Below are 25,462 nucleotides of genomic sequence, written 5' to 3'. Positions count from 1 at the left end.
ATTTTTGATTCATTTTGATTTCTTAACACTTTTTTGTCACTGCATATTTCCATTTGTGTTATTTCATAGTTTTGATGTCTCTACTGCTATTAAAATATGTAAGATAGTAAAAAGATGTATGAACTGAGGCAAACCAGTCATTTTACTCTGATCTTCAGCGTTTCGTGTACTGCAGGGGAGATGGAAACACCTTGCATGCGTGTAGTGTATGCTGACCCCTAGTGGACAAAGTTCTCACTGAAGAACAAGAGAAGTAACGCAAGTAAACATCCTCAAGTTTGTTCTTCTTTTCTGTCTTTCTTAGATTAGGTTGATTTCTTGATAATTCATCTTGCATCTTAAAAAATCTCAAAAATCATTACTGGAGTGAACAGGGTGCAAAGTTCAGATTAAAGAGCAAAAGATGTAACGCAAGTAAGCATCCTCATGTTTGTTTTCTCCTTTCTAAATGGCGTAAATGAGACACACACCTACCCATTCTGTAACTGTGCAGTAATTCAATTTCTCATCTGAGGCAGCTCTACACTGCTCTGTCAAATTAGCACAAATACCCCATTGAGTGAGCTAATTCAAAACCTCAGGTAGCCAGCTCAAAACTGTTTCCATTTAGTTCTACTTTTGGCCAATAGATGTCAGTATCACTCTGAAAACAAAGGGAAGTAATGCATCACCTTGTGAAGCACACACTTATAGTCTTTGCATTGAGGTATATACCAGCGTAGTACCAGAAAAACCTGCATCACAAAAGGTCCTGTAGATTGACCTCTGTCAGATATGAACACAGAGGATCACACAGTGCTCCCTGCAACCTGCTAGAAGCACTGTGTGATACAGAGATATCGGACATCCAACGTACCTTAATGACCTAACATATCAGCAGTTTCCAAACTTATTTTTTCATAGAAGGGATCTGGCTGGATGTTTTCACACTGGGCTGTCACTGGACAGGATATTGAGTGGGTATTCTTCCACCACTGACTTACTGCCAGCCTTCTTCAGTCCTGGTCTGCGATTGCCACAGTGTCTGTAGGTTTTGTTTTTCTCAGTAACGTAGTTTGTCTTATTAATGTTTTAATTGTTTCAGTCTTGGTGTAGAAAGAGGATGAAAATGGATTTATACTGTCAAATATGTCACATTACTTATCAGTAAATGTAAAATTGTAAAATGTAAATGTAAAGCTGTTCAGGCCCCCTCACTGTGCTGGAAGTACATAAAGTAAAGATCAAATGATTTAAAACACATTGTGCAGGAAATTTATCAGACAAAGTGCATTAATTCCTTAATCTAAAAAAAATTTAATTCCAATTCCAAGTCATTTAGTATAAACAGAAGTATAAAACATTTTTAAAAAACTTTGTTTTCTTTTTTTAGTTTTTTATTGTTTCATTCTAAATTATTTTTGGAAATGTCTTCAAACCTCAAAGTTTGAGAATTTTTACAGTTCCTATTTCAATTCCAGTTCGGACTGTCTCAGTTCCAGTTCAATTCCGGGTTCACTGCTTGAGGATTCCTGAAATTTCAATTCATGATAAATTCTCCACTTCATTTTAGTGAATTCATAAATTGTCCCATTAATTTCAATTTGACACTTTTGTCCTGCACTCAGCTTTAAGGTGCAATTCAGTAAGATATTTCATCAAAAATCCTGATGCCATTCCCCGTTTGCAGTGTAACAGACCTTCAAGCTTGCAGCAATGATGGTTTTTGGTCACCATTCGTGTAAGTACAGAAGGCGTTATTTTTGACAATATGAGTATACTTTAGGTTTTCTTAATTAGGTACACATGGTAATGAAAGCTCATGACAGGTAAAGTTAATCTGTAATTGTGTCACAGGAAGTATTAAAAGCACAAACTGTCAGATGGTTCAGTAAATATCACACCTGGATAACCGTAAAGTTTCACATCAAGGCATGGGTTCAGCATTAAGGTTATAACCTATATAGGCATTCTCATACCAGAGAACCTCATCCAGGACTTTCAATGACCAAGTGGCTGGACCACAGGGTGGGCGGTCAGCAGCACACCACCACAGAGATACAGGACACCTCACTGTGACATCATGAATGTAGGACAAGTGATGTGTATAAAAGAAAGAGAATCCGGAGGCAGCAAGTCAGGGCAGGAGTGATCAGACTCAGGGAAAAAGAGAACCCATCTATTGGAGGAATAGGCAGTGAATCTCTTTTGAACCAAGTTCTTGTGTGTTCCTCCTGCCTGTATTACAATGGAAGATTTTGAAGTGGCTGCTGCAGATGTGGCCATAGATGTCCCTGAAGTAGACGATTTTGGTGGCGAGGACTTTTATGTTGAGGATATGGAATATGAGGGTATGGATGAAGAGGGCATGGATGGCGAGTGGGTGGAGCAGGCTCAGGCAGATCACCCAAAGGGTCCAAGACGTAAGGGAAATGTTCAGGGGAATGCCAAGAGAAATGTCAACCGCAGAAGACCGAAAAGGCCACCGGTGAAGAATTTCCTGTGCTGCTCCAAGTTAACTGCGTCGTGCTGCAACGTTCTCTATCTCGGGTCCTTGGCGCTGCAGTGTTCTTTGCTGGTAAGTTCTGAGATGTGGCGGGTCCGCTCCAGAGCGTGTGACGGGGGGGGGGGGGGCGGGGCACGGGGGGTGCGGGGGGGACAGAGAGTTGAGCCGGCCACTTTCGCTCGGAGCATGGAGTGGCTTTTCGTAATAATAATCTCAATAATCAATAATCTCTCTCCTTCACCAGCACCACCCCAATACACGATCACAGCACGTGCATTGACCCATCATGCAATTGTATGCCATTGTTCGCCATTTCGTTCAACAATCTGTTAACGTTAGCTGCAGGGAAAGATGGATTTCGCCAGGTGGTATAACAAAGACAGGGATCAGAAATACAGATGTTTGGTAAAGGATATGGACTGATGGATTGAGAGGGTGAAAGATTCTGTGCGGAATCTAAAAAGACACGTGGCCAGAAAACACGACAGAGTTTTCTGTGCACATAATGAAAAGAAATATAAAGATGAGAAAGGTAAAATTCATGCAGATTACTGTCTCTCCTCTCCAAGATGAGCAATAAAGTGTGACTTAATTTCAATTAAATAGCTTTAATTGAAATTACATGTAAGTGACTTAATTCCTGACCTGATTACATGGAAGTGTTTAGGGGTGCACTACACCCCCAGACAGACCTAAGCGCATTGTCTCCTTATATCCCAATGTCTACATAGTTTTTATTACATTTTTTTTTTTAAGATGTGACTTTTTGTGCCCCAAGTCAAACCAGGTTTTACGTGCTGGTAAAGGCTGCTCACAGGCCATCACCGTGTTTTGCTTTTAAGAGCAAACGAGGTGCCGAAGGGTGACAAATTCGGAGCGTTACAAAGCTGACATGCGTAACCTCCGGCTTGCAACACCCTGACTTTGCTGTTATCTGCTTGTGATTTTTCTTCATTAGACAATGAAGAAGCGGTATTGGGGCAACATTAAGGGAGCAACCAGCTGTGGAAGCTGTACCTGTGTAGCATACAGCTGTCATGCTTACCACATTTTTGGTCCTTTTTCGTCTTTTCTTGCACTAACCGTTATGTGTTTGAGCTATAACTGTCTACCCAAGCACCAGCTGCCATTAACAGCTTGAAGATATATAAGATACATACGGAGATCTACCAGTTGTATATAAGTGAAGGCTCCTCACAGACCTTCAGCACAGACCTTCAGCACATCAATTCTAAGAGGAACTTGCCCTAAGAGGCTGCCGTGCCCAACCTGTGTTTCGCAATGTTCTGACTCTGCTGTTGTCTGTTTGTGATTCTTCCTCATTAGGCGATGAAGAAGAGGTTCCGGGGAGACATCAAAGGAGCAAGGAGTAGTGGAAGATGCGCCTGTGCAGCCAACATAGCTGCTGTGTTGGCTACCATAATTACTGTTATTTTGTGTATACATTTTTATGAGTATTTGCCAAAAAAATCGCGTTGCTAATGGTAGGACCTAGTATTCTTAGGTTCTCTATTACTTTAAAATGTTTGCGCAGTTTGCATTTCAAAAGGCATACCCATACTTTTTTGTCTGCTTGCCATACATAGTTATGCTTTTGCTGCTCTAGTTTCGGTTGATGGAAGGGTCAGGCCACATGGGAGAGACGCAGAGATAGTGAAACTGGAACAATGCTGTGTGCCAAAGAGATCACGACTTTTGATTTCTTCTGGTTTTGATTTCTGTGGATTTTCGGTTTCTGCTTTCAGCATCATTTCATGCTCCTGCTTCTTTTGCAGCTGCAAAACTATTTTTTTCATCTGTATCCACATTATATTGGTTTGTTAATAATCCGTTTTACATCTAAGAAAATCTCAGAAATTATTATGAGTGGTCCATTTGTGTAATTTCATAGTTTTCATGCCTCTACTACTATTCTAAAATATGTAAAACAGTAAAAAAAAAAAAAATGTATGAACTGAGGCAAAGCAGTCATTTAACTGTGATCTTCAGTGTTTCGTGTACTGCAGGAGAGATGGGGGCACCTTGCATACTTGTAGTGTGTTCTGATCCCTAGAGGACAAAGTAATGCAAGTAAACATTGTTCTTCTTTTCTGTCTTTTCTTTGTGTAAGAATTATATTGATTTGTTGATAATTCATCCTGCATCTTGAAAAATCTCAAAAATTATTATTGGAGTGAACAGTGTGCAAAGGTTCTCATTAAAGAGCAACAGAAGTAACACAAGTGAACGTCCTCATGTTTGTTTTTTCCCTTTCTAAATGACGTAAATGAGACACACACCCACCCATTCTGTAACTGCACAGTAATTCAATTTCTCAGCTGAGGCAGCTCAACTCTGCCCTGTCAGACGTGTACAGAGTATCAACTGGGTATTAACTGCTGCAGCTGCTTGATAACAAGCTGATCATTTGAATCAGGTGTGTTGGAGCAGGGAGGCATCTAAAACATGCTGGGCAGTGGGTCCCCAGGACCGGCGTTGAGAACCACTGATTTAGATCTTCTGGTTAACATCTGCAGCATTTTGGCCTTGGTGCAGAATGAGGTGGAAAAAGATTTTTTCCAGAATGAACTTCAGAGTGAGTAAAAGCAAGTCCAGTATCCGTGTAGGTCCTCTGTGCCTTACATTACTCATCAGCTCAGCAGATGCCCTTTATGCAGGATTACAATGTTTTGATAGTTTTTGATGTAGTTTTATATATTTCCCAGCCATTTTAGGTAGGTTGTGCTACAAAAGAAGAAGGAGGATTATATGTGAACAAGTCCATCATAGAAGTATAGCATACATACATTCATCTAGAACAAAAACTTGATGCCATTTGACATTTAACAGAACTTCATGGCTATGAGCCTGCAGTTTTGCTTGTTTCCATTTAATTAACATATTTTTTATAAATCACTAATTTTGAAGCTTAAAGCTTGAAGCTTGAAGCATGAAGACTGTGGTGGATTTGGTCACCTTCAGTTTAACTTCAGAGTGAACGTCCAGTATCCATGTAGGGCCTTGTTTTTAAAACTGTGGGTACGTGACTCCTGAATAATTAGGTACACATATTAATCTGTAATGGTGTTACAGGAAACATTAAAAGCACAAAAAGTCAGACGGTTCAGTAAGTACTACACCCAGGTAACCCAGATATTGGCTCACATCAGTGCATGGGTTCAGCATTCTGGGTTATAACCTATATGGGCACCAAACCAGAGGACCTCATCTAGGACTTTCAACAGCCAAGTGGCTGGACCACAGGGACATCATGGTCAACATCATGCCACCACAGAGATATAGGACACCTCACTGTGGTATCATAAATGTAGGACACGCAACACATACAAAAGGAATGGAATGCGGACAGGGGTGTTCAAATTCAGGCAAAAAGATAACACATCTATAGGCTGGAGGATAAGGGAGTGAATGCTAAATGAAGAATCTTAGACACATAGTTTAAGACAGTCTGTTCTGCACCAAGCTCTTGTGCGCTCCTTCTGCCAGTATTCCAAAGGCGGGTTATGAAGTGGACACCGCGGATATGGTCACAGATATTGCAGACACTGAAGGTATGAATGAGGAGAGTATGGATGAGATATAGACGCAGGCAGTGTCAACTGAAAAGGAAAGGTCAACCACAGAAGACCAAAAGGACCAGCGGTAAAGGATTACTCACACTTCTCAAAATTGACTTGTGTAAAGCTCCAACATTTTATTGTTGAGGCTCTTGGTAAGTACAGTGTACAGCTTACTGGTAAGGCAGGAGACACAATGGGTCTGCTCTGACAACCTGTGACAAGGCATTTGCAGAAATATCGCCCTCTGATAGCAGTCTAAAAGCCGGCCTATTTACACTGTTCTGGAACACGGTGGTTTGTGATGCAGGGAACACACACTGAGCCCTCACAGACAGGATGGAGCTCTAGCTTAATGAGCAACTCCCAACGGAAGGATTTCACTTGCCTGTTCAGCAGTTAAAATAGCCGTGGCTTTGATCTGATTTCAACATGCTGATGGCTCCTCACAGACCCGCAGCACGTTTGCTTCTGAGGGCCACTTGCCTCAAAGAAGCAGTTGTACCTAACCTCATTAGGGTATAAAGAGGTCTTGGGGCTGAACATATACCATTCCAAAGCAAACCTGCCCATTGATTTCTTAATTCTTTAGTGCAATTTGATCCTTTGTTGTTGTTGTTTTAATTATTATTTTACTCATCTTAATTTTTCAAGTGCTTCCACTGACCTACAGAGTATAGGCACTTACATGAGTGAGTAAATTTCTTGTTTTTGTGTGCTGAAAGCTCTTTCGTGTTGATTGTGGTTACACATGATACCCTAAGAATGTGTCCTATGCAACATCTTTTTGTCACACCTAGGAGACTTAATTTGTTGTATTATACTGCCATCTACTGGTAAGGCCATTCTGTGTGAATTTCCAGAGGAAATGGCTCGGTTTTCATTGTAGTGAATTATATTTTCATTAAATTGGTATAGGTTCTATCTCAGTGGGTGGGGGTTGATGAGAATTTCCATATTGCACCAAGTACTGAGCACATGTATGCTATAGTATAAAAGTTTCCGAAGTAGTTTTCAGTTTAGTTGGCATTCCGTGCTTTTTTTTTTCAGAAAGGACGTTTGGACAGTAATGTGAATATGAATTACACCTGTTACGTTGTTAATTGCACAGGTGCCAGGTAAGATGCTTGGGCACAATAAAAACAAGAATATACCCACCCCCACGTGTGATCCTTTACGTTACTAATATTTTCACCGCTGTAGTCCTCTTCGGATCAGTATTTATATAACATCAAAACAGACCATTGTTTGAAAACATTCTGTTCATTTCTCCATTACATACACCAGCTTGAAAGTCTGAAAAGGGAGGAGTCACGCCAGTCATCATACTTGGGGTTGCCATATGACAAAGCAAGCTTCTCATTTGAATGAAACTACAGTCATACCAAAAACTGTGTTTCCTGTTAGGTGAAACGCCATTTTTCTTCTAACATGTGCCAGAGGATATTTAACACTAAAGTTCAACAATAGTATATCTGGCGTGTCTGAACAGTAGAATATCCATTCCTAATGTTGATTGCAAAACCATTCCTTTGCTGGTAAAAATAAATAAATAAATAAATAAAATGTATTTTAAGTTTTTTAAATTTTAATTATGCTTAAAATTATTATACTGATAATGTGGCAAACGGCTGCTATTCCGTGGAAGGAATGTCAAGCCATGTGAATATTTGTATAAACACGTAACTACTATATGTAACCATATATTAACGGTTAAAACATATTTCATGGCAAATTATGAAATCTAAAACTTAAAAAAAAATGTGACAAATTAAAGAACATTATAGAGATCAAATACAAAATATAATTTACAATAATAGCACTATATTCCATAATATGTATATGTACAGTTGTATATATAAAATAGGTGGCTATTCATATGCTTTCAAACAAATGTATGAATGTATGCCACAGGCTGTGACACTGTTCACTATCAAATAAAAAGCCTTTGCATGCTTTGCATTTAATAATATTCATACTCAATCATGATAGTGAATATAAATATGCTACAACTGTAGCAGTTAACATTCATCATAAGAATTAATCAGATATGAAAATTTGCGAACGACATTTGGTGGGGTTTCACAAGGCTAAACAGCTGTTTCTGTTTGGATATCTATCTGATAAATTTATGTAGGTGATCATGTTTCAAGTACTCAGCAGTTCACCATCCACACTGAATCACCTGCATTCATGAATATAATAAGGCATCATATTATGTACTTTAGAGCTCGGATGGAAAAAAAAGACTCAACTGTCACTTCAGGTTCAATACCCCCCCTCCCCCCTTTTTTAATGTACGTTACCCACTACTGTTTTGACTAATGCGAAATCTCACTTTCAATTACGATTCTATTCATGAGTCACTTCTGTTCAGTGTTGGCTCAAAACTGGGTAAGTGAATTAACTGAGGAAAAAATACCGAAACCAACAGTACGGGGCATGCCTACGTTAGAAACAAATGAAAAAATTATGTGAGGGTACGTTTCATGATTGTCATGATTCACCCATTAAGCACATGAAAGCACAGATTGTCACACAGAGAACGCTATAAATGTCACACAGGTGCATCCTGTAAAAGCGCATGTGACAATTACCTTTTACATAAAAATCTCTGTCTGATTTGGTTAAGGACACCCAAATTCACTAGAACAGTAGACTAATATGCAGATATATGGAAAAGATTTTTGAATTTCCTGTTGCTGACTATTTAATATTAAGGGATCACAGAGACAGAATGTAGTGCTCAGAGACAAAAAAAATAGTATAATTAAAATATTAATACAAAAAATAAATAAAAATAAAAATACAAAAGGCACAATGAACTAAGCTTCTTATTAACTGTAGACTAAAAGTAATTACTACCGTTTGAAGATATCAGAACACATTTGTGTTCCTTGTTTCATGCAATTTGTCCATATGCGTCACTGTTTAAGGAGAAAGGAGACATTTTGATCATACCATAATGCTTCTGGTGTAAACGTCCTGTAAATGTTTTTAACTGAAAAATGGCATAACACAAAACTGGGAACCGTACTATTTTCAGCAACAAATTACGCCGTTTCTGTGAATCAGTTGAAAAATTCTGTTTAAAGTTAATACTACAATAAACCTGTGGTGTAGTATTAACATTATATTTAAAGTTTAAAGCTTATAATTTTAAAGTTTATTATATAACAGGGTGTTACTTTCGTGTTTCCTTGGTGTTTCCCCTGTGATAGAACGATGTGATTTTCCAGTTGAAATACCAACGTATATATATATACACATGCACCCGAAAGGAGAACGACTGACTTTGAAAAGTGATTGATTTATTACAGAACTGTTGTTAATTTAGTGCTTGTTTGTATTAGTCAAACTACATGTTAGAGGTAAAAGGGTCGCGGGCCATCTGCAGCGTAGGCAAAATAAATACTTCCCGTTTTCACGCATGTGCAGAATGTGAATATGCAAGGGAGAGTGCTTTCTCTGCTTATCGGACCTGCAGCTGTGTGCGCTTACCCGGAAAGGGACCACAATAACGAGCAGTGGAGCTATCGCGACCACAAGGTGCTCACTTCGGGCTGAGAGCGATTCTGCTCTGTAAGACTCAGCTGAGAAACAAGATTCCAAGGTTTCACTGAGCAGAGGTCCTGACTCTTTTCAGTCAAAATAAAAATGATCCGCGCAACTGTCTCAAATTATAAAACGAACAAAACATTTTGCAATGAGTCCATTAACCGTTAAGTCACGTCATCACTAATAATATCTCAGGTAACACAAAATTTGGGAATTGCAAATCACCAAAAATATTTCATGTTTTCTTTTATATGCATTTTCGTAGGCACAAAAGTCCAGTTCTAGAGCAAATGCATCAGTAATAAAATATAATGCTACAAAAAGATTTGGCAGCTGTTCTCTTTCACAGAAGCTTGTTGTTCGGAAACGACTTTGTTTTAATGAATAAACTCTGACGAAAAGGCATTTTACTGATTTGGTAGGTTCTGAATTATTCTCATTGGGATCTGACTCTGGAGAGAAATGCAATGAAAATAATACTGACTGAAGTTTTATTATTGTGTAAAAATAGTGCAATGTTGACTGGGAGGAAGCGGGCGTTAAAATGGGGAAGACGCGCTGTTCTGTTCCACTTCGTTTTGGCATATTTATTCTGCACGCGTGTGAATACTTAGCATGCTTCTGCACCTTTATGTTGATGAATTACCATTTTTTACATTTTTAACCGGATTTAATTGAATTATCAGGTCGGCTGAGCCCGTTAGTAGTTGTTTCAATTAGATCTTTTCAATGCCGTGGAGAGCATTATGCATGCAGAGGGGAAGAGGTCTTCAGAAAGATCTACAGTTGCTTCGTCGGTGTTGGAGTCTGTCCTCTCAACGCATAGTTGGGTTGTATTTTGTTCCTGTGGTGCAATTTTATATGGACATTTTCCTAAACATGGAGAAAACGGAACACCTTGAATAATAAAGACAAATCACTGCAATAACCGTGAATCATATATATCTTTGGCAATTGCCAAAAAAGTGACACAATCCGATCACGGTTAACATTTTCTTGGGGGAGATCAACGCCGCTCCTGCCACCCGGTGCTCTCCCAAAAGGTACATGATCATCTTTACATTTTTTGAACCTCGTGAATCTTGGACTAAAACAGCAGTGGCACTAAAGCTAATGTGACCGTGTCTGTTATTTTTCGTGTCATCTTCAAAAACTGTGGCCTGAAACTGGTGCGTACAGAGGAAGGTGTACTATCTTGGATGAAGGGGTGAATTACGCTGGAGGAATGTGAGGGTAATGTTTCTTTATTTTAGATGTTATGGCTTGGTTTTCTGTCTGTGTAATTGTCTCCATCCGTTTTTTCGTTTGTAAATTATTAATAGGAAAGGTGAAACCGCCGTTTTGTTCGGTACAGACAGCAAAACCATGCTTTTGTTAATCGGACAGGAGATAGGCGCTAATATAAAAATAAACGAATACTTTGTTCCCATATTGATTGTAAAATGGAAGTGGTTAACCACAGATTTAAAAAAAAAGCTTTTAACTTTAATAACTTTATTCGGAGTCCAGAGAGATTTTATTATTTATGCTACAATTGTTCAGAACAGTACACAAACTAAATTTTAACATAACTAACGAGTCTATGATGTTGAAGTCATTTTACTTATATAAACTAATTCCTAGTCCTCTAAAATATTTAGTTTGTTTATCCATGGCTACATTGTGATGTATCAGTATTAAATGTTGGGGGATTTTCCCGTCATTTTGATTAATTTTATGTTCTGATCTCTGAGATCTGATCTGATCTGAGCTCTCTGTATGTGTCACCGTGTATTGTTGTAACGAGGTAAGTTTAGGCAACTTTTTTTTCATTATGTAACCTTTATTTCACCAGGTTTGTCCCATTGAGATTAAAATTTCTTTTACATGAGAGACCTGGCCAAGAAGAGCAGCACACCAAGTTTCAGACAAAACAAAAATTACATAAGCATACACAAAAAGACAAAGGACAAGTAGAAAGTGCAAAGTGCTACAAGTGCAAAAGCAATCAATTTTCAGCTAAACACATTTGCAATTCCCAATAGACTCTGTTTCCCAACTCTTAACAATAGCTTTAAATTCAGTTTATTGTACAGATCATCTTATTCCACAATAAACCTTGTAAATTACCTTGGATGAATCAGTAGCTAACTTTCCACTTACATTTACATTTATTCACTTTGCTTTTATCCAAAGTGACCTACAAGCAGAGTACAACAGGCAAAAAAATCATATAAGGACTCATCAATATCAGAAGCGCTGGATGTCCAAGTTTCAAAGTAGGCTAATTAGTCATGGAGCTTCGTCATCGAAACTGGCAAATATATCTTTAATTTGTGATATGTCTTGGAAGCAACATGGGAGTGCGTTTTCCCGTTGTCCAAGCATGTTCGCAGTCAGCCATCGATACTGTGGTGTAGGTTTCGTTAAACGTCAGGGTAAAACAAAGGGGGGGGAGAAATTACTTAGTGAACACTGTTACAATTCCAGGTTTACACATATTTTTGCACTAGTTGAGCAACCACGCAGTACTCAACATACCGACACAAAGTATGAATATTGCGACCGCGACGATTCTGTTGAAAGACTGCCGAAATTCCCACCGTTACATAATTATTTTGTTTCCATTTTGAAATGTGGATATAAAAGCTATATAGATGTTATCTGAAATGTGTCACGTGTCCCCATGATAACATTATGAATTATATTTATTTCATGACGACCCATATTATCTCTACGAACACAAAAACGCGTCACCATTCCAGAGCAGACGCGTTTGTTGCTTTTACAGCGTTCTCTGTGTTTCGGCTACGAGCGGTCTTCAGCGTGCGTGGATCTGGAACGCTTTTCCTACAGTATGTCTAAATTACCCTTCAAGAAACAGTTGCTATAACCTAACTCACAACTTAAAATATAAAAGCTGCTCAACCACCACCTTTTATGCACGTTTTGCCTTTTCACAGCACCCTATGCTCCACCCCTGCCTGCTATATACCATAATAATAGCATGTACCATGTATCGGAGTTTTGTGCCACCCAGTGGCTTAAATATAACTCTACAACATCTCATAAATGGTCTTGTTGGTCCCTGTCTGTCTCTACATCTCCAGCTTTCAGTCCCTTTTTGTTTTGTTCTTTACAGGCTGAACAGTTATCATAGCAGATGTACCTCACATTCTTATGAGTACAGATATAGGCCCAGTATTCCTATACAGGTCTGATATTATAACTGGGTCCATATGGGCAACAATGTGGCATAGTGGTTCATTTCAGGGCTCGTAACCAAAGGGTTGCTGGTTTGATTCCCTGCTAGGGGACCAGGTAAGGTACTTAACCCAAAATTCCCATTGTAAATATCCAGCTGTATAAATGGGTAAAATTGTAACCCGTGTAAATTGCTCTGGATAAGAGTGGCTGCTAAATGACAATAATGTCATGTAATCTGGGACGGGAAAAACTTGAATTGCTATGGTGTGCAGCCTCCTTGCACGGCCAGCAGGTGGAGAAGCTCTGTTCAGCGCACATAATGGCAACCTGATGCTGATGAGACACAGGCGGCCTGGCTTCAGCAGAGCCAAGGGGAACAATGAGCATGACGTAAAATGGAAAATAATGATTTCCATCGTAGATTCATGGGAACTCATAGTACAGTCACTTGCGTGCCTACTGGGTGTACATGAGTGTGGCAGCCAAATCCATACGACACACGAAGGGATCAAGGTGCAGCCTGCGCCCTCTAGTGGCCAACCGTCAGCCATGCGTGTACCATGGGATGAGAAGTGTGAACAGCTGGGAAACTCCCACGCTATTTCAGCGATCTCTATTTTTTTAATGAGGTAGAAGAGCCGAGTGTGAGGAACTCTGTATTTTGAGAAAATGTAATGTCCCTTTTAAGGCTTGTATAGTGTTATATTCACACTGGTTTGGGAGTATTTGTTAGCCTGGTCTGACACTGTTGCTCATTCAGCTCGAATAGATACAGTTCTGTTCTTCCCTGCTGGAAGTTGTCTGCTAAATGAATGTAATGTAATGTAAAATGTAAATTGTGTCCCAATGTACTGGAGGACTGCAATCACCTTGCTTCAGTGCTTCTAGAGCAAGGAGGGTGTACAAAGTGAAAAGATGAATGTACAAATTTGGAGAGCAAGCATTAATAAATAACACAACACAAAGATTTTTTCACATTTATTATTGAAAGTTAAGAGTAGACCTCAGTTTCATGTGTCATCTGGAAACAAGTATAAAAATTCTCACCAGTATGCTTCTTTGTCCCAAGTCCAAAGTTATCAACAAAATTATATATTTTATATATTTCAACCGTCCTCTGGTGACAAATCACAACAGCAAGTAAAACCGACAGTGACTACATCCTGTCCTTTCATAGCAGAGCATTTCCTCATTGACTCACTACATTTCTGCAAGGACACACTTCTTCAGATGCTGATCAATTGAACACTAGCCCCTTCAATCATGGACTTCTGCTCCATCATGAACACTGCTGTTACATTTTCCCCTTTGGAGTAAGCCTTAGCATCAGGGAGGTTAACTCACCCAGTGTCTAGGTACTCATGAATAAAACCACGACCCGGATTTCTTTTGTTAAAATTCTTAACCACTGTCACGCTATCTATGCGTTGGCAAAAAAAAAAAAGATTGTTTTTCTGCATGTCTCTGCAGCAGAGAGGTCTTCAGAGGACAGTGAAGGTTCTCCAGTCTCCAGGGCTGGTTCCATTCATGTTCTGGTTCAGGGTTCAGGTTTGGAGGAGGTGGGGGGACTCCGGGGGAGGCTCTGCGCGGGGGCAGAGGATTCAGCAGCGGGAGGGGGACTGGCAGCAGTGGGGGGCTCCTTCTGCACCAGTTCTGGCTCATCCTTGCCAGCCTGAGGGGGGTGAACCAGCACCCTGTCGATGATTCCGAAATCCTGGGCCTCTATGGGGCTCATGTAACGGTCCCGCTCCATCACGCCCTCTGAGTACCGCCAGAGGGGTCAAAGAGGAAGAGGTAGAGAAGGAAGCACAATAACAGAGGATTAAACCCTGGCGAAAACACACATTCACTGAAGCACATGCCTCCGCCCTTCTCTCTTGCCTTTTGCAAGACTACCTTGTGCATTGCCTATAGTTTCGAGTGGCTGGTCAGTGCATTACCTACAGCCTCCAGTGGATAGTCAGTGCATTACCTACAGTCTCCAGTGGATAGTCAGTGCATTACCTACAGTTTCCAGTGGATAGTAAGTGCATTACCTACAGTCTCCAGTGGATAGTCAGTGCATTACCTACAGTCTCCAGTGGATAGTCAGTGCATTACCTACAGTCTCCAGTGGATAGTAAGTGCATTACCTACAGTCTCCAGTGGATAGTCAGTGCATTACCAACAGTTTCCAGTGGATAGTCAGTGCATTACCAACAGTTTCCAGTGGCTGGTCCATGCATAACCTGTAGTTTCCACAAAGTTTCCAGTGGCTAGTCAGTGCATTACCCATAGTGTCCGGTAGCTAGTCATTGCATTACCTATAGTTTCCAGTGGCTGGCCAGTGTGTTTACTGTAGATGGTGTTGATCTGTCGCTTCAGTTTAAGGATCTCCTCAGCTTGAATGGCGATGTCTGTGGCCTGGCCCTGAAAGGGTGACACAAACCAGGCTGTCACACTCCAGCTAACAGCAAAGGCGTCACAATCAAGGACACTGCATAACCATACAGACAAGGACAGAGCGTCTAACATCGACCGTCCCTCTAAAGCTCAGCACAGCAGCTCCTCCATTGCCCTCCCCTAGCTCCTCTCACCCCTGGGGCTGCTCTCCCTCTCCTTCCCCAGATTCCCACCCACTCCCGGTACCAGCTCCTCCCCCCCCCCGTACCCTGTGATGCTGCCCCCACCTCATGCTCCACCCTCCTGCTCACCTGGGCCCCGCCCGAGGGCTGGTGCAGCATGATCCTGGAGTTGGGCAGAGAGTGCCTCATGCCGTTGGTGCCAGCGGCCAGCAGCAGGCTACCCATGCTGGCCGCCTGGCCCACGCACCAGGTGGAGATGGGGTTAAGGATGTACTGCATGGTGTCGTAGATGGCCAGGCCCGCCGTCACCACACCCCCTGAGGCAGAGAGATGACAGGGGCTAAAGCAATACCTTACATCGTAAACTTTCTTTTCCATAAAAAAGTTGATCTGTGGTTTCATGCACTTTTATTTCTACCAGCCAGCTTGTACCTTGCCTGGCCAACCACTGAAACTTGGTCATGCTGTCTTCTAACATCCTTATGTGGTTTTTTGCTTGCTTGTGAGTGGCTTTCAATAAAAATATCTGCCAAATTAATGAATGTATAATAAATGATACAATATATGACTTGCAACCACATTGTGTGAAGAAGCATAGGTATGCTTTTAGACCAATTTTAAGACCAGTTGGTTTAACTACAGGATAGTTGTTACCCAGTCAGATGGAGGACACTACCACAACATACTTGGTAATGTTTGGAGAGTTATTCTTTTATTAATACACAATTATGAATTTGTATTTCAACTTATGTTTGTAATAATCAGCTAATACGATGCTGAGAAGCTAGATTTGTTAGTTTAGTCAATTAGCTACCCAGAAATATATGGTGTAACACAACTGTAAACAATACAATTAAAGGTGCAAAAAAAAGTGTATTACCATAACCACACTAATCCCTCCCCCTCACCTGGGCTGTTGATATACATGTGAATGGGTTTATTGTTGCTCTCTGACTGGAGGAAGAGAAGCTGAGAGATTACCAGACTGGCCACAGAGTCATCAATCTGACAGAAAGAGGGAGAGAGAGATGAAGAACATCCCACGATAAGACCAAACGTGTATACACACACACACACACACACACACACACACACATGCACACACACACATATATATGTGCGCACACAGACACTTAAACACACAATGGCAAACATACACACAGACACTTGTGTACACATCCACTCATGCCTATAACATATATGAATGCATGCATGTATAAACACACACACACATGTGCATACACATAAGAGCACACGCACACAGTTCAATATACTGGGTAAGACCCAACCGCAGTGGAAAAACTAAGACAAAGAAGATTATTCTCAGACACAGGCCTCTCCAGACAGTTACAAAGACAGACAGAAGGCATAGACACAGGAAGGACATACACAGAGAGAGATACAACGCAGCTGTAACTTACACCTTACACCCCACACCCTGACAACAGCGTACAGACCTACCGGCCCCATCACACAGATGATCCTTTCCCTCAGTAACCTGGAATAAATGTCATAGGCACGCTCCCCTCGCCCCTAAAAGAGGAAAATAAAGAGACACGCCCCATGTTATCACTGCCTCCTCCGGGCTGCAAAGTCTTGCAGTGACAGCCACCCGAACATCAAGGACACAGCAGACATGCTCTTAGCCTGCCGGTCTGTGACTGCAAAGTGCAAAGCTGGCCCTCGATTTGACTCTTTCAGAACCAACACAGGAGTGTTAGGCATGATCTGTGACAGTTTTTGACAGAGTTTCTGTCCACCTGGAGCATTAACTACAAATGACAGCATTGTGGTACAGTGGTAACCCAAAGGTTGCTGGTTTGATTCCCAAGTGAGGTACTACTGTTACTGCATCCCTGGGTGAGGTACGTTTTTCCTGCATTGTGTCAGATAAATATCTAGCTAGATTACGGATAACATGTAAAAATTCTAAAGATATATGAGTCACACTGGATAATAGCATCTGCTAAAAGTAAGGACCTGGACTGGGTGGCCCTGACTGATGCCTCAGTGCTACAGCACTCCAGCAGTGACTGAAGGAGACCATCTGATGATCAGTCTGTAAACTGATCCCAGAACAGCACTTACAATCATAGCCCTAACCCGTGCAAACACAGTTTGACCCACAGCAGCAAACTAGAATGGGTTCAAACTACATGTTTGTCCCCTTTACACAGCACTGTGTGAACACATCTCCATTTACTGACCACTTATTTACTGTGAAATCAACACCGCCACACAAGATAAGGAAACAGCGGGGGGAAATTAGATTACCAAGGAAATCTTGTTTAAACAGTGTAGGGAAACACCAGACGGTTTCTCGAAGGCAGTGCACTTACCGTCTGTTCCACAACAATGGGAATGAGGGGGCTTCTCCATGATGCACTGTGGTGTATAGACCGAGAGCCCCTGACTGTCGACAGCCCACGCTGTAATACCCTCTGTAAGAAAAAGGGGATGTAGAAGGACCGGGGGGGGCAAGAAGGGGAAACAAGCAGAGGACATGTCTGAGAATGCATCCCACACAGATTCACTGACCACTGTAGGAAGTGGACCTGCTAATACGGCACGCACTGCGAACAGGATCAGCTGTCCGGATGACGTCATGGTCACTTCACTTCATTGGAGACGTCACTTTGTATCGAATCGATGGGAATGCATAGAAAGTCTGGCTGTGGAATTTAATTCTGAATGCCTGCTCCCATTTACTGTGATCCCTGTATCGGTACCCACGCACCCTGGCACACCTACAACAGGAATAACATCGCTAGCTACTTTATTGACTTAGTTCCAGTTGGGGTCAAACGTTACGAGCTCTGGGTTTACTGTTATCACGTCAGATTTTTTAAAGTTTTAATATATATAGCGTTACACCAGATGGCTAGTTCCCTCATTAAAAATGTCACTTCGCGTGTTCTACGTATGATGTTAGCTTGAGCAATAGGTATATCATTATAATGTCCCTACCTAACGTTACTTCGTTCGTATATACGCCGGTAGCTAAACAGCTAACCAGCTCAAGGGCGAACGAGCTAGCTTTGTTGGAAGGATAGCTGATGATTTCATTTTAAAAGTTCTCAGGTTCACTGGAACAGCGTGTTCCACAACACTCTCCGTCAATTGTCACATTAACATGCACATATCTAACTATATATTCACGTTTTGTCCCCAGAAAAACGACGAAATGTAAGGAAAATTCGTCATCCTTACCGTCACAATCATTTCGAAACCCGACCGCGTCTCCTTAACGTAACACACATGTAAACGCCACCATAACCTGTCATGAAGCCAGTCAGAATGGTTCGGAATCTACAGCGTTTCCACTGTCATGTGACAGTTGAGCCAAACTAGTGAGAGAATAGTCCAGGCTCCACTAGATGGCAGTAATCATACAAGCAAGTGAGTCGAAATGAAACGGGGAATGAAACTGTTTCTGATCTTCAAGGCTTATTGTTGGGCAGTTACTCAATAATGATTCGGCATGCGAGGCATCCCGTATTCCTCAAAAATTTTAAAAGAGCATATTGCGTGGATCTTTGGTCTTTGGTGGATGCTCACCTTTCCCAGCCGTAAATTTGTACGTGACTGGGTGGGTTTTAACAAATCTTTCACTGTACCACGCATACAGGCATACATTATTCATTTTATTGAACTCGTTTTGAATTAATTTTATGTCTCTGAAATTGATTGATTTAAGTAGTTTATGTCTCTCCATAAACATATAGGCGTCTTTAGGGATTTGTAGGTATTCTGGCAGGATTTTCACAATCTGTGACCTAACCTGGAATTTATTTCAGTGTCCGATGTAATGTGGCTTCAGCGAGGGGAGCCATTTGAAGTAACGCAACACACATACTGTATGACTAACGCTCTGCGAAATTTGTCAGACATCACTAGTGTGTGATGTCCTGCAAATTGTATTAATAAAGGAAATTTCAGCGGGAATTCAGAGTTTTACACACAAAGGGTCATACCAAACAATAAATAATCTGATCAGAAATTAACCGTGCTCGTGCGACTGAATGTATACACGCCAGTGAAAAATGTCTGAAACACTTTATAATTAGTTCATTTGTGACTGTAATTTAGGTCTTGCGTAACTTTGAGAAGTAACTCTGCGTACAAAACAGCGTTTCAATACTGCAAGAGATACAATGTAGTCTGTAGTGGAATGTCTTTCCAAAAACTGCACCAAACAGCATTTTACCAAACATGGGCGTAACTCTTCCCAAAGTTCAAGAAAACAAGTCATACCTAAGCCAATGTTGTTTCAACAAACAACGCATTTCTCCGGCTTATTTGTTTATTCAAACGCGCGCACACCCATTATAAGGCCTTTCATGGTCCATCAGCCAGCTCCCGAGTTGTTTTGGGAAAGTTAACGCCTGTGTTTCCAGTCGACGAAAGCGAGAGGGAGTGCGTGAGTCACGGCGGTTCCCACGGTAGCATAGTTTTTCACTTTTCGGAGTTGACACATCCACGGTCGTCTTCGCAGTCCTCTGCCGTCATGTCCAACAACAGCGCCCGCAGTAATCTGGTAATGGCACAGAAAGCCGTCAAACAACTGCGATTTGAAGCCAGCGTCCGCAGGATTAAGGTAACGGGAGTGACAAAGGAACCTTTCCTTACGATCTGATTGTCCTACATACTATCGAGATAGGCTACTGCATCCCATTGCCACAACTCATTTCGAAATGGCATTCTAGTTTTGCTATCAATTCGTACAGTATCAGCCTAAACTTTGTGTTAACTGAATCATGACACTGAACTACTGCAAGAATTGTATCCACTTTGTTACACTTTTAACGTCTGTTTTGTTCATTATAATGCTGTTGTGCCATAAAAGCAAAAAAAAAAAAAATAGGTGGTGCTGGATGGTAAAATGATGATAGTAACTATTTGAATCTCCACTTTGGTTATGATGACGATGATGATGATAAAGATGATGATGATGGCGATCTGCATTGAATCCCATTATGTGTGTTGACAAGATAGCAGAAACTGAACTGGAGGAATGCTGATTCGCTAGCGCGGTGTAGGTTCTGATCATCGTTCCCCTGGGTAAACATTGCTCAGTTTCAATTACAACATATTCATAAGTCAAAACGATACTATGCAGAACAATTACGAAGAAGAACGAAAGTGTGGGCATCCGTGTGGGTAATGTGTTCTCGTTTCACTTCTTTTTGAAGTCTTACTCACTTATATACATACATGGTCGAGTTAAGTTCCTGCGGACACCATAGGTCAACGGGTTCCGCATTTTACTTTGGGTCTTCTCAAGCGCTTGGCAACACGGTACCAAGAATTCCGTTCACATTTCAAGCCGAGCCGTAGTTTTGTCAGTTTTCCAACAGTTTGCTAGTCAACCATGCAAGTGTTTTGCGCATACAGTGTTTTGTTTTCTATCGCCTTAACTTCATTTATTTTACTTCCCTATTTGCGCTCACGGACACGTCACGTACATATGCAAATTCATATACAAAGAACACTGGAGCTGCGAACAATAGGTTCCGTCACAGGCAGCCGTCGTGTTCTAGAATGTCCCAATCCTGATCCGGGGCACCCACCTTGCGTATTTTTTCATCGCAGCTGAGCTCTCTTAGTTTGGTTTCATTGAGCAGAACACTGCTCTTCATTTGAATAAATGCATACATTTATGTATATGTATTTGGTCTTATATGAACTATTTGTGGATGGCAGATGCAGGTACACAAATGTTTGCACTAATAAGATAAAAAGAAAACTTGTTTGTGAATATCTGTGAATTTTACATCTGTTCCAATTAAATGTAATTAGTTGTTCAATTTCAACTGAACAGCTAATTACTCTAAATTAAGATCAATACTTGCTTGTATTACTAATTTGTTTAAGGGTCTCAAATCAATAGACAGAACTTACAGAAATGCCTCACATCTATACTTCTGTTACAACAAACATATTTCCAATAATCCATATCCGTAACAGAGAACTGACAGGAGATATTTCCGTAGGTCCCCAGGACCAGGGTTGAAAAGTGCTGTTTTAGAGTATTGTAACAGTCTTATTAAGTGTTCCTCCATTAAGTAGTTACACTACATAAATGACACTCATAGCTCCTTGGGAACTACTGGATGACACAGCTGTGCGTTTCCTTATGACAGCAGGTGGTTTTATTTGACAATGTCTGATGAGTACTTTCCTCCTCAGCCAAGGGGGAAGTCCCATCTTGATTTTGCAACAGATTTACCTATGGTATCCTGTTGGCCTGTTAAATTCATATCTGGCTCACAGAGAAGTTTGCCGATAGACATTAAGATGGACAACAAAGATAACACTCTACAGCGTTGTGTGTGCCGCACATGGACCATTACCAGTCACATGTGGATGTACTCCTTTATAACCACCTGTTGCCTAATAACAATTTCACACTCTTTATTCAAAGTCTGTGTGTGCATAGGAATTGATGTTTTTTTACACATTTAAAATATTACATTTTCTTCATAATGAGAAGGCTCAGCTGGGTGTCTGAGTGAACTTGGATTGAGTAGTAGTTAGGTTTGTGGATCGGTTTTTAATTTGAACACAAGAGACCCTTAATGACACACTATTTCAAACATATGGGGTGTTGTTCATGAGGTTAATACATTTTGAGGTAGCCTCCTTTGGAGTGATTGCTGACCGATAGGGGGGTTTTTTTGTTTGTTTGCTTGTTTAAGATATTTTGGTTTTAAGCCGTGGAGCTTATCTAATGTTTTCCATATTTGCATTGATAGATGTGACTACAGAATGGCCCTACTAAAAATATCACGGTTCTTCCTGCTTCACCAGCAGCATCACAATGGGCTGGAGCTCTGAATGTAAAACATGACACGATTTTGAAACAGTACAGGATTTGGCTGGGGGTTTATCTTTACAAATGCACTGTTAGCTCATAAAATCCACCTGAGAATTATGATAGGATTCAAATAATGAGTAGAATCAACATGCTAATTTTAATACTGAAGATGTTTTTAAATTGATTTTTACAAAGGATTTTTAAAAACACTGAACTAACAATTACTCATAAAAAGACTACGCATTCAAAACCTATTTAAACCTCCAAAAAGATTATCTCTAAAAACAGACTAAAATCATTCATGTAAACATCCCTAACTGTTAGTAACAGGTACTTGTATAACAATATCCATGTGGATTTATGTGGGTGAAAGACAAGCATTCATTCATACAAGACTTCATTGAGGAAGTTATTGACACAAATCAGATTACTCTCACAGGATTTATACTTAAGAGAGCTAGGCTGTGTATGCATCTATCTGCATGTGTGTGTGTGTCTGTGTCCATGTGTGTGCATGCATGTCTATATTCCTGAAATGCCTTTGCCCTACTCGTTTTATTGTATTCGCAATGCCCGAACTCTCTGAACGATATGTGGTGTCATTTTGTCATTGTGTCACTGTCTCTGTGTGTCTCCTAGGTGTCCCAGGCAGCCACAGACCTGAAGACCTTCTGTCTACAGAATGCGCACAAAGACCCACTGCTCACTGGTGTCCCCTCAAGTGACAATCCTTTCCGCCCCCCTAAGTCATGCACCCTCTTCTGAGGTACGTCTTCTTCAAACTCGCCTCTCCCTCTTATTCACTCTTGGCCTCACGACCCCTTACAGCCAAATTCACACTGACCATTCAAGCAAGGTACTAGCGTTGAATGGCTAGCATAGCTTACTGGTTACACTTCTTCCTTTTTTCTTGTCATTTAAAATGGAACTTGCTGACTTAACAGTTTACTTAAAGAAAGAGCTCAAAAAGGCAGACAGGTACAATAAATAATAATAATAAGTAAGGCATTTAGCAGCTTTTAGATTCAGAGTGGGGAATGAATACCATTGCTTCTTCAGTGAGTTCAGTTGTAACTTTGAATACAAAAAGCTGCTTTACTGTTATTTATTTTGTCTTTCTCGGACTGTGTATCCGTGTAGCTGTCATCATTTGTCATCCCTGTTAAGATATGGCCTTTCCTTTTTCGTCCTTATGAAATCCTGTGTTTATTTTAAATGCATGTTCCTTGGAAGATTCAAGTAAACAATGTACCAGACTGATGTGGATTCCCTGTGTTCCTCAGCAGCTGATGGGAAGGAGGACCACAGAAGACTAAGAGAACCTTGTCCTTCTATGCTTTCTCCAGCCCCTGCACTCCTCTTATTGTTTATTCACAGTAGACTACTCTTAAAACACCAAGCTTAGGGAGGTTTCCTTCTGACAAACTAAATGACATTAAAAGGCACCTTTTAACTGACACCCCCCCCCCAAATAAATCCTTGAAATGTAACAATTTCTTTGAAAAATGGATTATAGCCAATGATAATACCACAGCACATTTCAGAGTCTGTACCCTGATGTTTCACAGATGGAGTAGCTTTCTGTTCTTGCTGTGGCTAAGGGAACACAGTCTGTGATAAAAATCTCTGTTGGACAGGAACCCAGCATGTCAGCTGTGAGCCCAATACGTCTCATACAGCAGAATAATTTATGTGAGGTACGAACATTCCTGTTTCCACCAAGGTTGGCTCACTCTGAGGTGTTTGATGGGACTTTTCATGCCAGTAAATAATTTAGCCAGGATCAACCAAGGCATCCTTAAAACAAACACTACTTTATGCTGCCACTTACATTTTTTTTCACTATCGTCCAAGTTTCCTGAAATGACCAACTGGTACTGTAGATATTCCTGTTTAACAAGGATCTGGTTATTTCTGGAGTGAGTGAAAATAGATGGATCAACATTCTGTGACACGTACGCGCGCACACACACACAAATACCCACATATTTGTGGAACTATATTTATGGACTCCTCACATGCATACCCCTGTCCCATATACACACACACACACACCTTGAGTTAAAAATAATTAAAGAACACTACAGCCAGGGTATGAGCTGCTACTTGGTACTCTTCTTGTTTATCCTTAAATCAAACTCTAGCTAATGTATGTCAGTATGTTCCAAACATTTTTATCCTTTGTAAGGAAAACAACATTTTAAGCTTTTTAAAAGCAAGAGAACTATTTTGGCATTGCCTGTCTCTGTAAGCTTCCTTTCTTAAAAATGCCATTGCAACTTTCTTCCTACTGTAAAGGCCATGTGCCAGCACTTCCCAGTGAATTGCTTCCTCATTGGCTGGTAAAATGGACCTTAGCTCTCATTCTGTCTGTCACCTTTATGATTTCATAACATCAGGACTTACTCTTTCCAAAGGGTTACAATCCGCCCTGTGTGTGAACTGCACTGAAAAACTTACTTTTTAAAAGGACCTAACACAGCTAATATTTTGTGCCTTAACCGATACGTACATGTTGCTTTTATATGTGAGAGTACATGAGTTGTAATCCAGAATTATGAATCAGTAAAATAATTTTTACGAAGGTCTTACCTTGTATCTGTGACTGTTTCTTCGTTGTTTCTTTATTTGTTTTGTGTGTTTTGGTTTTGGAAGAAAAACCTTCAATTCACAGTTCAAGTTCACTTAATTTTCAAAAATTTTTTTCAAACATCAGCTTACTTCTTAATAGTTGTCCCAAAAAACAAAGTCCAGAGTTAAATATACATGTATGTGCATGTGATAAGATCTTTCACACTCATTCTTTCCATACAGTCTGAACTTTCAAATTAATTGTGAATTAACTGTGAATGTCAAATAAGAATACCCTTTTACACATTGTCCCTAAAAGACGTATACTTACATGTTTCTGTGTAAGACACAGGCATACATGGCTGCATATATTTAATTAGCAAATGTCTTAAGGATACGTTTACAAGAGGAGACATTCTGCAAGAACACATTCTATATCCCCGAACACATAGGAAGAATAACGGTAAACAACTGTCCGGTAGAGGATGCAATCAATGTTCTGTCTTGGAAACCAAATACACTGATCCAAACTTCCATCCACAACTCAAGCTGACCTGAAAAAAAAAACGGTATTCAACGGTTATCAACTTAAAACACGCACATGCTGTGCAAATATTTAGATAATGGAATATTACAAAACACTTAGCTATGAAAATAAAAATGGTATAATGGATATTTAAGCTATGTGGCCATTTTAGTTCTCGTGGATAGGTGGATGAGATTT

The 25,462-nt window shown here is 40.5% G+C and overlaps 2 protein-coding genes across 3 annotated transcripts; one reads left to right on the top strand and one right to left on the bottom strand.

The window, feature by feature from the left end:
• Positions 1-14,263: 14,263 nt before the first annotated feature.
• LOC118788189 (ATP-dependent Clp protease proteolytic subunit, mitochondrial-like) lies at positions 14,264-18,679 on the bottom strand. The gene is made up of 7 exons (XM_036544101.1): positions 18,561-18,679; positions 17,690-17,791; positions 16,812-16,883; positions 16,259-16,355; positions 15,480-15,667; positions 15,090-15,195; positions 14,264-14,547 (listed from the first exon to the last, which is right to left on the bottom strand). The coding sequence occupies exons 1-7, from the start codon at positions 18,570-18,572 to the stop codon at positions 14,324-14,326; spliced, it is 801 nt and encodes a 266-aa protein (XP_036399994.1). The 5' UTR covers positions 18,573-18,679; the 3' UTR covers positions 14,264-14,323.
• Positions 18,680-19,701: 1,022 nt separating this feature from the next.
• Positions 19,702-24,714, top strand: si:ch211-286b5.5 (uncharacterized protein LOC100003596 homolog). 2 transcript variants are annotated; one of them, XM_036544125.1, is made up of 3 exons: positions 19,702-19,947; positions 22,807-22,933; positions 23,451-24,714. In XM_036544125.1, exons 1-2 carry the CDS (start codon positions 19,858-19,860, stop codon positions 22,930-22,932), a joined length of 216 nt encoding a protein of 71 aa, XP_036400018.1. In that variant the 5' UTR covers positions 19,702-19,857; the 3' UTR covers position 22,933; positions 23,451-24,714. The 2 variants fall into 2 exon arrangements, with proteins under 2 accessions (XP_036400018.1, XP_036400007.1); XM_036544114.1 differs by having other exon boundaries at positions 19,703-19,947; positions 23,454-24,713.
• Positions 24,715-25,462: the final 748 nt, after the last annotated feature.

Source organism: Megalops cyprinoides, chromosome 1 (assembly GCF_013368585.1).
Source record: "Megalops cyprinoides isolate fMegCyp1 chromosome 1, fMegCyp1.pri, whole genome shotgun sequence".
In the NCBI taxonomy this organism is placed as follows: Eukaryota; Metazoa; Chordata; class Actinopteri; order Elopiformes; family Megalopidae; genus Megalops; species Megalops cyprinoides.
The sequence above is the reverse complement of the archived record's forward strand: the minus strand, read 5'-3'. Positions and strand labels throughout refer to the sequence as shown.

What these genes read in the sequence shown, in the direction of transcription:
- si:ch211-286b5.5 (XM_036544125.1), top strand. Translation starts at nt 19,858, where the DNA reads ATGTCCAACAACAGCGCCCGCAGTAATCTGGTAATGGCACAGAAAGCC. An exon ending in CCAGCGTCCGCAGGATTAAG is followed by an intron (nt 19,948 to 22,806) that starts GTAACGGGAGTG and finishes TGTGTCTCCTAG; the next exon opens with GTGTCCCAGGCAGCCACAGA.
- LOC118788189 (XM_036544101.1), bottom strand. An exon ending in CCATTGTTGTGGAACAGACG is followed by an intron (nt 16,884 to 17,689) that starts GTAAGTGCACTG and finishes TTCCTCTTTTAG; the next exon opens with GGGCGAGGGGAGCGTGCCTA. An exon ending in CCAGCCACTGGAAACTATAG is followed by an intron (nt 14,548 to 15,089) that starts GTAATGCAATGA and finishes GGCGGTACTCAG; the next exon opens with AGGGCGTGATGGAGCGGGAC.